This window comes from Cystoisospora suis (assembly GCF_002600585.1).
Source record: "Cystoisospora suis strain Wien I chromosome Unknown contig_118, whole genome shotgun sequence".
NCBI classification, from domain to species: Eukaryota; Apicomplexa; class Conoidasida; order Eucoccidiorida; family Sarcocystidae; genus Cystoisospora; species Cystoisospora suis.
The window spans coordinates 1-11,376 of NW_027152920.1; the positions used below are offsets into that span (position 1 = coordinate 1).

At 50.3% G+C, this 11,376-nt stretch overlaps 1 protein-coding gene across 1 annotated transcript; it reads left to right on the top strand.

Annotated features, from left to right (window-relative positions):
* Positions 1-2,707: 2,707 nt before the first annotated feature.
* CSUI_000289 (uncharacterized protein) lies at positions 2,708-10,907 on the top strand. Its single transcript, XM_068060523.1, has one exon. It carries the CDS (start codon positions 4,358-4,360, stop codon positions 10,694-10,696), a length of 6,339 nt encoding a protein of 2,112 aa, XP_067927500.1. The 5' UTR covers positions 2,708-4,357; the 3' UTR covers positions 10,697-10,907.
* The last annotated feature ends 469 nt before the right edge of the window (positions 10,908-11,376 follow it).

Sequence of the window (11,376 nt, forward strand, 5' to 3'; positions counted from 1 at the left end):
TCCTGACTTGGAATCCGTGACATAGGTGCTGCAGTCGACAGGGAAGGCAGGCGTCTTCAAAGAATACACCGGTAGGTCATTGGCTTCGGAAACCACCCCGGATCTCCTGTCGCAATATATCACCGAATCATAGGAACGGACCAGTGTACAGCCGTCAATGTCATAGGGCACTCTATGACAAAAAAATGGAGACGCGCAGCGGTTGGCCGGGGAAATTTTTTTCCCCGGGCTCGTTTCTAGAGACATATATGTATTTTTTCCTTTTTTGTGATTCTGAACACTATTAAAAAAAAAACAAAGAAAAAGAAAGACGAAATGAAAAGATCGGAGCGGCGGCTGGAGACTGCCGCCGGTGACCTGCCCCGTGCAGCGGGCTGCATGCGAACCGAACGGTCCTGACAGTGGTCTCCTGGGAGAAGAGAAGAGTTTTTCCGGACCTTGGGGAGAAAAGAAAAAAAGGGAGAGTTTCACGGTTTCTCTTTATGTGGTTTTTATCGTAAAGTGATTTCCTTTGGTTTTCCGCTGGCAGCGTGGAGCCGGCCGGTGGGTTCTGCATCCGTCACTGTGACTAAGAGACAGGAAGGTGCCGAAACGGTTCTTCCGCACCTAGTGACGGAATTCTAAGGATTGGTATGACACGTTTTTCGCAACCTGACCGCCATTTTCCGTTATTTGCCAACGAGGCAGTCCACAGCTGCTTTGGGACGTGTCTGGGAGGACGTTGTTCGCGATACCCCGGCGCTCAGGGACGTGTCCGGGGTGACTTCGGAGGAATCTCGACACTTTGTGATAGTGTCTCTGCCGGAGGTCAGTGGTGTTTTCGAAGCTGGATGACTTTAAGAACTTATGGCCGTTGAATTTGAGTCTGCTCTTGACGGGAAATACTTGGCGGCGTGCTAGTATTAGGATTGCGGGCAGTCGTTGANNACCGTGCGCGCAGACCTTCGGCTGATGAGTCCGAGAGGTTCTGCGAGTTAGTAAACGTTAGAAGAAGTGGACTGATGAGCTGTCGCGAGGGATTGGGGGTCTTTCCCTCATTTCGGTGGTGTGAGGAGGCGTGGTGACTCTTCTCAGAGCGGGGTTTCGACAGATCCGTATGGATGGCTTTTCGTTTGTGAGTGCTGTGGCGTGTTCTAGAGTCACCAGTGCCTATAACTGGACGTGAAACCGTTCCCAACTGAACTGACGGGATATCAGCCGACGTGTGAAGCGGTGCCTTTCGCCGCGAAGTTGCTAAGCGAGTCGAGGGGCCTCGCGGAACAGCCTGTGAATGAAACCTCTGCGGGCTGTACATCACAGTTAGGCAGGAGAGTAGCGGTAGCGTGACACACTGACTCCTGCGCTTGTGGCTAACGAAGAATAGTTACGAGTATCGCTAATTGTGACAGTCAAGGAGAGGCAGATCTCTGCCTCAGGCTCTGCTAGACGGTTCCACGCCGAAGAGTCGCCTTTTGTGGCGTGCCGCTAAGTGCTGTATTACCGACCACGGTCAACGGCAGAGTACTCTGGGCCCCCTGTCGAAATCTCAGGGCTTCGGAGTGGGTAGAAGTCAGAGACTACGAACCTCCGACAATCTGTCTCCCACCTGGGTTGCCCGCACTGTGCAACATCGGGTGCCAGTAGATATTAAAGGTTTGCAGTGCCCCGAATTGCGACAGCGGCTTGCCCTCACGGCGTCACACTACCGAAACACTTTCACTAGAGAGAGAAGCAAAGGCAGGCACAGACTCCGCACTCCGTGCTGTTGCGGACGCTCGAAGCCCCACGCGCTCTCCTCAAAATCACTGACGTCCACTAGAGTGTACAGCCCAACTCCTCTTTCAGAGCTAACCAACTGCCAGCACTGTTTCCACAGAAGCAGAATTGTCTTCCTAGCAGAGTAACCAAATTCCGCCCGATCGCCTGCCTGCCCACAGCGTCTTTGTCGCCGTCGCAGAAGGTCCGCTCCACGAGAAACCAGTGCACACTCCCTAACTGCCTAGCAGGCCCGGCGCCTTGCCGGGACCGTAGCGTCTCTTACGGCAGCAGGCTCCCAGAACGGCTGTGCCCTACAAAGCTCTTCGCTGTAGGCAGCTCTCTTAGCTTCCCATAACAGTGTTGCTGTAGCCTCTCACCGGCTGACTGTTAGCCGAGTGAGCACTTCAGCTCTTGCGGGCATATCACCGCCCTGTCATTCAGCCTGTGCTGGTTGGGAAGGGACGCAGTTGGAGGCTGAGAGCCTGCGTTCGATAGTTGCGACGTAAGCCTCGCCGAAGTTTCTGGCCTCTTCGAAACGTCCACGGATCGATACAGGAGAAGTTAAGCTTGCTTCATGTACTCGTGTCGGGTCAGGGCACGCACGCACTGCCTCTCCAACTGCAACCAACGAAACTTCCCAGTCCCCTCCACTCCATCCTCTGGGCAGAGCAGAGAAGTCCGGCCGCCGGGACCTTCCATACGAACATGGCCGGGCAATCAAGACGGAGCAGCATACCACAGAGTGCGGTAGCTGGAAAAACGCTCTTCCAGATGTTAGCTCCCGGGCCGCGAGCCGTTGTAGAGCTAAACCACCGAGCGCATGCGTGTGTCTGGAGTTCCTGGCAGAGAGATAGCATAGCATGCGCGGCAACATGAGGTCAGGGCGAAGAAGAAACGGCAGGGCCCAGCCGTCATCTCCGCATTGACTTACCTTTAGGTCACATGGTAAATCTCCCTGCGTCGAAAGGAGGACACTTGCTCAGTAACCTCTCTCCACAGACATTTCATTCGGGCTGACCGCTCGTCGTTTCCGCAGCAGAGAAGACACAGCTAGTCGAGCGGCTCGCCGCGCCGGTCAAAGGAATCTACAGCGGCGGTGTCAAACCACAACAGAAAGACATCCATCCTTTCTTTGTTGTGATCGGGTGACCTTCAGTATTCCACAAAGGTTTTCTTTATCAGCAGGCTTCATAAGAAGCCATCAGGAGAAAGTTTTCATGGCGGCTGAGGGCGTGAGAGAGACATGGTAGCGGCTTCTGGTGAGCATGCATCCATCTCTCTTCACGAAATACTTCGCGTTGTCTTTCCCAGCTGAAGTTTTCTGATGCAGTACTTCACACAGCTCCTTTTTCGTCGTCTGACCGGGTGGGATTGCGTCCAGTTGGGAAACTGCTGAATCATCTTGTGCGCTGTTGCGGGGCTGTCTGTAACACGTTTTTTCTTCGAAAGGCTCCATCTTTTCACCTGCACGTCCATTTCGGTGAACTGGGAGGAAGACGTTCTCTAGGTCGCGGCTAGCGTCTCACGCTGGCATCTGCAAAAGACATTGTCCGGGGTAGCGCATCTCATCTTTGTGTAGCGCTGGCTAACTGTGTCTACTTCTCTGGACATGTATGGGAATCCAATATGACAAGTTTCCTTTCTTCTGAAGAACGGCTAGCTTCGGCCTGTGCTGCAGCGGTTTTCTGCCAACTGACGGGCATTTTGGAGTGTCTATACACCTCACAAAGTCCGTTGTACCCGCTTTCACTCTCAGTCGTGGGCAGCACGCATCAACGTGGTAGCGAAACTTCCGTTTGCACAGAAAAGCAAACCATCGCCTCTGCAACTTTCTGTCTTCTTTCCTCGGTTCCTTCCTTCCTCAGCTAGCATCTACTCGACGTACCCCCTCCGTCTTCCTTTTTTTTCTTGTTTCCCTCGTCGCCCTAATACAGTCTTGTACATCCTTTCTCGAAGCTGTCTCCGACTTCACAGGAAGAGAGAAGTTATGTATTACATGCATTCAATCTAAAAGTCACCTGAAGCTTCAAATGACGATGCCACAAGGGACTTGCGCGTCTCTTGTTTTCGTTCCGCTGGGAGGACTGTCCTGGTGTACAGACACCAGCCCTGGGGTGTACGTGTTCTTGTTTGGAGCATCATTTCAGCTTTAAATCCTCCGTTGTCCTGTCTGAAGCTTTCCCGAGTTTAAAAGTCAGTCCAATCTTCTTCTCTTTAGCTCTCGCGCACAGGAGACTGAACCTGTTATCCTCTTGGGATGAGGAAGTGGTTGCGACTTTCTTTCAAACCCTAGGAGACTATCAATGGTCACATAGGTATCCTTTCTACGGTGTTTTTCCTGGTGTCGTCTTCGCTTTCCCTCTCTCCTTATCCATCTCGCTATGTAGCTATCTTTAATCTATCTGTCTATCTTCAACATGTCTATCTATGTATAATAAGACCTGGCTTGCACTACGAGGTGTGCATACAGTACGAACTTCATCACGATGTCGAGAAACACGAGTAGGGAACCCCGTACTTTTGTTTCTTTGGAGTCTCTCTAGGAAGGATATCCCCCCCCCCTTGAACCGTCAAGCATAGACAGACAGCAACCAAGTACACTCCCCTATCTTACAACGAAATGGAAAGAGAGAGAGAAGAAGAAAACAAGGGAAAGATCCCTGGTAATTCAACGTCACTCTATAAGAGAGTCTCCGAACTGCATGCAAACTATCCCACTAAAGAAGAAACTTCTTGTTGTTGTCGAGGGAGGGAGGATTCAGCATGCAGTTCAGACGCCACACGTTCCTCCGATTCTCTTCTTTCCTCTTCATCCTCATCGAAATGTATGACCTCCTTCATGACATATGAAGCAGACGGGGAAAAGATGAGCCTCGCGGGTCAGACGTCTCTTCAAAAAAGACGGTCGCGTCACCGGGAGACAGATAATGGTAAAGTAAATTCGGAAGAAGAGGAGGTAGACCTCGTGTCCCGAATGAAGCGTCTCCTCAATGAAGTGGCACATCGGACAGCTACCTTTGAAGAGACGATCTCAAGATCCTGTCACCCAGACATTCCTATGGTAGGTAGTAAATGTCTCCCTGTTGAGACACCTCCATGTGGAATGGAATCTCTTAAGACAGGGGAGAAGAGTAAGAGAGAAAGAGGAGAAAGAAGAACGATAAGCTCGGAGGAAGTTTCTGTATCAAGGTTAACAGTACCAGCAGGGAATTCCAAACAAGATGCTGGGGTACCCCCTTCACCTGTCTTCTCCGCATCTTCATCGCGTCAGCAGATGGAAGGTCAAAGGCTAAGAGAAGCGAAAACGAAGAAGAAGGATGAAAACGCTTTTTTTTCCTGTCTTTCATCTACACCACCTTTTCCGTCTTCTATAGGGGGAAACGAGACTGTATCTACACCTGCATTTTCAAGAAAAACAGATACACATCCTCGTCCTGGTACAGATGATTTCTTTCCTCTCGACAATCCAAGAGCGTCTTCTGTCCATAAAGATTCTCAACAATTTTATGGAAGACAAGATGGAGAGATCTCTCCTCATACAAGACAACGGAGTCCCCCACCCTCTCCCTTCCCTTCTCCTCCTCATGGAGACTCGATCTCTTTCCAAAAAACTTCTACAAGTCCTCTTCCATGGACTTCATCTAAGAGCAGACCCGTTAGCATTGATGATAACAGAAGCATGAGGGAGACATCTATGCAAACGAAAAGGAAAGACAAAGAGCTCTTTCTTCTTCCTTCTCATCATGCTTCTCCGACAAATGGATCTTGTTGTAATAGAAGGATAGAAGGAAAAGTCGAAGAAGATCGAGGTGTCTTGAGTAGAAGAGTCTCTTCTTGTAAGGAAGCTAGCAGGTGCAGGGAGAGATCTCAGAGAGCGCGGAAGGATGAGATGGGCTATGTGTCTCATAACAAAGATGGGGGTGCGGAGGAGGAAAGAAGAAGAAGTAGTGGAAGACATGGACAGTCAGACGTATGGAACGAAGAGATGAAGCTATTGACACAGAACGCAAAAGTACTTTCCGATGTCCATCATAGCTTTCCAATTCGAAATTCTGAGGGGTGCGAGGAGAGAGAAGAAAGAGAAAAAGAAGACAAGGAGATCCCTCCATGGAAACTTGTACCAGGGGGTGTCTTGCCTCCTAATGGAAGACTTGAAGATTTCGTTCTCTTAGAGAATTCATTCAGGAGATCTCTGAATCCTATGGTATGCATGCACCGTGAGGAGAAAGAGAAGGGAGTTCATAGGAACTCCCTACCACCCTGTGAAAAGAAGACACTCATATCAACACAGGAGAGGATCAGTCATAACGACGACCACCCGAAGAGTGAAGAATCTAGCAGCAGTAGCAGTAGCCTTCACCAACATCGAAGTTCAAAGGGGGGGAGACGCAGACGTGCTAGGAGTCGAACCTTGAAGTACTGTACAAGCACCACACTCGAGAGAACGAGCTCGGCCATGACCGATATGAGTAGTCTCTCATTTCTAAAGGACATACCAAACCCTCCGATCAACTACACAGGAGGTACGAGGCCCAGCGAGCAGGACCAGAGTGCGGTAACTTCGATGGAAAGGCCGTCATCATCCTTCATTGAGAGGGAAAGGAAAGACGACACAGGAAGAAGAAGAAAAACATCTTCAAGTGGGGAAGATTCTTCACTTCCTATGTGTCTACCAAGTAATCAGGTTGTCGAGAGTCGAACACAGAAGATGGCTTTCTCCGGTGTATCTCCATCAGATTTTCCTAGGAGCAGGACTTCTAGGACGGATATTCGTCCAAACTGTTTGTCATCAGGTCCTTTCTCTCTCTCTCCAGAACAGGACCTATCGGAATGTATGACTGAGCAACAAGAGACACGATCAGGTGTATGTACACCTAACTCGTCTCATACATCACGGAGGATGGCTTGCAAAGAGAGTTCGACTTCTTCATCTCTCCAACACCATTATAAGGACTATAAGAAGAGACAGCATACCCCTTCGTGTGAAGATTTCATAAGTCAGCGTCTCCACGCACATCACGACAGGGGAGAATGCCATCCCCGGGGGGTTCTAGACGTGTGTAACATCTCAGAAGATACTTCGTCAAAAGCGTCGAAAAACTACAGAGAAACACCATATGGACGTCTTCCCCTATTGCACGAAGAGACTGTCTGTTTTCCATCTTCTTTTCCTGCTTCCTCGGAGGCTTCCTCTCCTATGTCTCAGCAAGATTCAGACAAGCCAGCTTCCCCTCCTAGACCTGCGACCTGTCCACTCTTGACGTTGGCTAATAGCCTCCAGTTAGAGCATGGTGATATATCCCCTCAGGGACATAGCGTCGTCATTCAGACACCAACGCCTGCGTGTACATTCTTTCCTCCTTCCTCTTCTACAACAGCGTCTGTATCTTCTTTCTCTTGTATTTCTGCCTCGCATGGGTCTCTAAGGCGTCGGCGATCTGGGGTCACCTCTACCTTTCTCCCTGGGCCTGTGAATGGAGGTGACTCCCATGCAATACACCTAACGACAAGAGATAGAGTCTTCTCAACCTGTCATTCTCTTTCTTCTTTCTCTTTATCGAGTACTTGCCAAGCGAAGGAAACCTTAAAACAGTCTAGCACATCTCTCTCTCAAGAACTGCCATCTGGTTCTCACCGTCAGAAGGAGAGCTCCCCTCCACCTCTTGTGAATGGCCTAGCCTATAAGGAAAGAAAGCCGACGTCATCCCAGGGTCGTCTCGAGCCTTCCCCTCAGTTAAACTGTTCAGCGTCATCTCCCTCTCTTGAAATCCCAGCTCTACGTCTCCAAGATGTCTCAAGTCGTTTGAAGGGAGTTTCTCGATCTCCGAAAACGGCGCAAGACCTGTCTAGCAGGAAGGGTTACAGTAGTCGATCATCTCCTTCAGACTATGATAGGCCAGGTGGGATGAAGAAGGAAAGCGAGGGTGGGAGAGAAATAAGTCGACCGACGCTGACACCCTCATGCAGAGTGAAAGGTGAAGGCACCCTTTCAAGCCAGAGAGAGAAGATTAAGGAACTCACCGTCTGTGACTTTGATACACAGGAGCCTATAATACCTGATGCTTGGAGAGATACAACAGCTAGCAGCGCCGCTGCTAGCCAAAGGAGTATGGAGTTCAGCGGCAGAGACTCGATGACAGACGTTGATCACTGTCGGAAGTCGATACTCAACCGTGAGACAGGAAAGGGCGGTATCATCTCATCTGCTAGTAGGAATGGCATTAGTGAACATGCAAGAGGGGGGCCTATTCGATTTTCTCATCATTCAGAGCTTGCGTCTACAGCGGTGTATAGAGATGACAGGAGAACACGTCAAGAATCTGATACAGTTGATGCCCGTGTAAACGCCTCGATCACATTAGAGAGACGTCGTCTCTCCCTATCCAAGCCCATGGAGGAGTTTACAGCAGCCCCCGCTGATGATTCTCTTAAGACGAGGGAGAATCCAAGGAGGAGAGAGAAGTCAGTAGGAAGAGACGATCTACAGGGACACAGGGACGATGACGTTCGGTCTGCCGCGGGGAATGACGGGGAGAGCAACTCTTCAGGAAGGGAGAATGAAAGAGAAAAGGAACCACTGAGCTATCAAGACAGCCATACCGATGATAATGATGTAAGGGCTGCATACACCTCCTTGAGAGACTCGCAACGAAATCACCACAGACATGAGAGGCCACACTCTGAAGCTAGGGCGGGAACCCGCATAAGGGCTGAACCCGGTACACGTACGGCAGACTTTAAGGAGAATCTACGCTGTCAGAGACCCACTGCAGATCCGTTCCGCACCTCGCTTATTCATCATTCAACGGTATCTAACAAGGCCGAGAGACATTTTTTCTCGGAAAAGGAAGCACCAAATAAACTGGGTAGTTTTGCGGAATCAGCAAGAACTTCCCCCGCGCTTGCCCAAGCCAGCTGCGTCAAAAGCAAAGACAAATCGCATGTGAGAAATGAGGAACAAGGAGGTGTCTGTGGGGGGATGCCTACCTCGAATGAAGTCAATGGAGATGCTATCAAGTCACCTGGATCTCGGGGGAGAGAAAGTGTGAAATCAGAGGGAGTTGTCCATAGTGTAGACGCAGGTGAACAACGGCCAGAGGTACGCCGGGTGGTAGACCAAGTAGAGCAGAGTGCTGTCAAGCCGTACCCGTCTACTGCATCTCCCGTAGAATGCGGCCTACCTCATTCCCCGTCACAGGTCCAGATCGCTCATCTTGAACGTGCTCTGCCCTCTCATCTCCGTCATTCTTCGGAATCGACACAATCCCAGCGTCTTTCTTCTTCTCAGACAGCGTCCCAATCTCTTTTCTCACCGAGGTGTTCTTCCCCTACACCCTCCCTCAAGAGACAGCAGCCATCAATGGCTCCGCTCGTAGATGTTGTCGAGAGTTGCAAACTCACTGGTTGTCCTCCGTCTTTCGATATTTCCTCACGTGGCGCAGAAGAAGAGACGCGTTCACCTGAAATGATCTCTAGTGGAAATGAGAAACCCGGGTGTCTCCCCCTAGGATCTCCTCAGACTTCTGTTCGCTTATCACCATCAAGGGCATGGAGTTCTACACTGCAATCCCCTGGAAACATGAACCTGAGGCTAGCCCCTTTGACAGCTAAGAAGGAGACTTCTTCTTCTATGGAGTTTGCTGGCGTTTCAAAGACTCGCCTGAGGAGGCGCGCAGCGGCCCTATTTCGGGAGCTTGTTCGAGCGGAAGCCTTACAGCCAGACACAGCTGAGGCACTCCGTGTAGCGGTGCAGAAGCAGCTTTATGGAGCGAAATCTAATTCATCGAGTGGAAAATTCACTTTAACTAGCGAGGAAGAAGAGCTATTACAATGCACCTTTCGACCGCAGATCAACCGGTATAAGAGAGTAGGGGGGAGAGACGCGGATCGTCCACGTCAGCCTTGGTGGCAGCGGCTTTACAATGGGCATAGAACTAGTGAGCTGAAGCGCGAGTTGCAGGAAATCCAGACTCGCGTTCGCTTGATGACTGAGATGGAAGAGGAAGAAGAAGAACAAGGGGTCGAACAAAATAAGACAGGAAGGATCATGAGGCTGTCAGAAGAAATTCGGGCTCCGCGAGGCGCGAGTCTCATAACCGACTCCCCAAGCCAAGATGGAGCGACGAGAAAAAACATGAGGAAGCCGACTTCCGGAGGCCGTGACGTCCAGGGTGATTTTTGTAATAGTTCATTCTCAGTCTATTCACCGGAGAAATTTCAGTCAAGTAGTGAAGAATGCTCTCCATCACGATTACACCTCAGAAATGAGAGAGGACGGAGGAGAGCCGTTAGTCAAACGGGAGTAACCCCGAAAAAGAGCGTTCGATTCGAGACACCAGATGTAGAAGTCTCGAGAGATAGAGAAAAGTGCTTCCGACATAGCCCTACAACACCACGGGCACAAAGAGGCGTCACCATCAGACATAGCTCGGTAGACACTTCAGGCCCATCCCGAACTAGAGATCTCTGTGGTACTTCTAAACGGATCGAGAAGGAGTATTCTAGACAGCAAACAAAAGCTAGTCAGGGCGTTACTACTCCTGGAAGAAGTATCGATGTGTTAGGGGCGAGAAAGGTTCCTGTGACCGGATCAAGACGCTTGGAACTTCAGCAACAGTATGATGATGAGGAGGAACAGGAGGAGAACTGCGGGTTTTTTACTCCCTATATTACAAGTGTGTCACACCCCGAAAAATCGACGCGGGGTCTAACCCACCGCCTTTCTGAAGAGCCGGACACTCCGAAAACGCGAGTGAGAGCACCATCCAAGTGGAGAAATGATCAAAGCAAGAGTGTTACATCCACACCAATCAACGGTACACGGAACGCACGGATCCAAAGAGTAGGGGCAGAAAAAGCGGAAGATAACGAGACAGACGACAGCTGCGTCAGTCGCCAGCTTCTTAAGACCTATCTTGGTGGTCGCCAGTTCGTTCCTGGTTGGCTTGATGTGTGGTGATCTTCCTTGCATTCTACCAGTCTTGAAAGGAGTACGGCTTAACTTTTTCTCCCTCTAGTCCGTGAGATTGGTTGGTCTCTTGTGGCGTGTTTGTTTGGACAGGTGATTGTAGTGATATATGTGAGTAACACCCGATGGAAACGCAGTTATTGGTGGCTGCGTCATTAAACCACTGCTCAAAAGAAAAACTCAGATGGAAAACAGAACGTCAAACAATCTTCCTTTGAGCGTTGTTGGGCATCTCTTCGAATGCCAGGATCACGCACACCGTCACGAGAGCTTTCTTTTGGGATTTCTTCTGGTGTTTTAGCCGTCCATCTCACGATTGGATACTTTGTTTGCCTTCGTGGAAAAAAACGCAGCAATGTCCTTCCGCCCGGCGGAGGTTGTCTGCTCTGCAGAGAATCACACTGCTGACTTGAGCTGTGCACGTGACCGCTGTCGAATGCTCTTGCCTAGACACGCCGCTCAGAGAGCAGAAACAGTTCAGTACCCGAATGGCCCCGTGGAAGATACCCTGCGGATACATCCCTGCTGGCAAGAGACGTGCTAGCCGATGGCCGATGCCCTTGCGAAAGCAGCTAAGTTTTGATCGATTAGGCACGAGAAGTCGTATCAGTCTCAGGGGGCGGGTCGTTAGCCATTGCCTCTTTTCTATGAAGACCCGTTCCTGTCCCTTC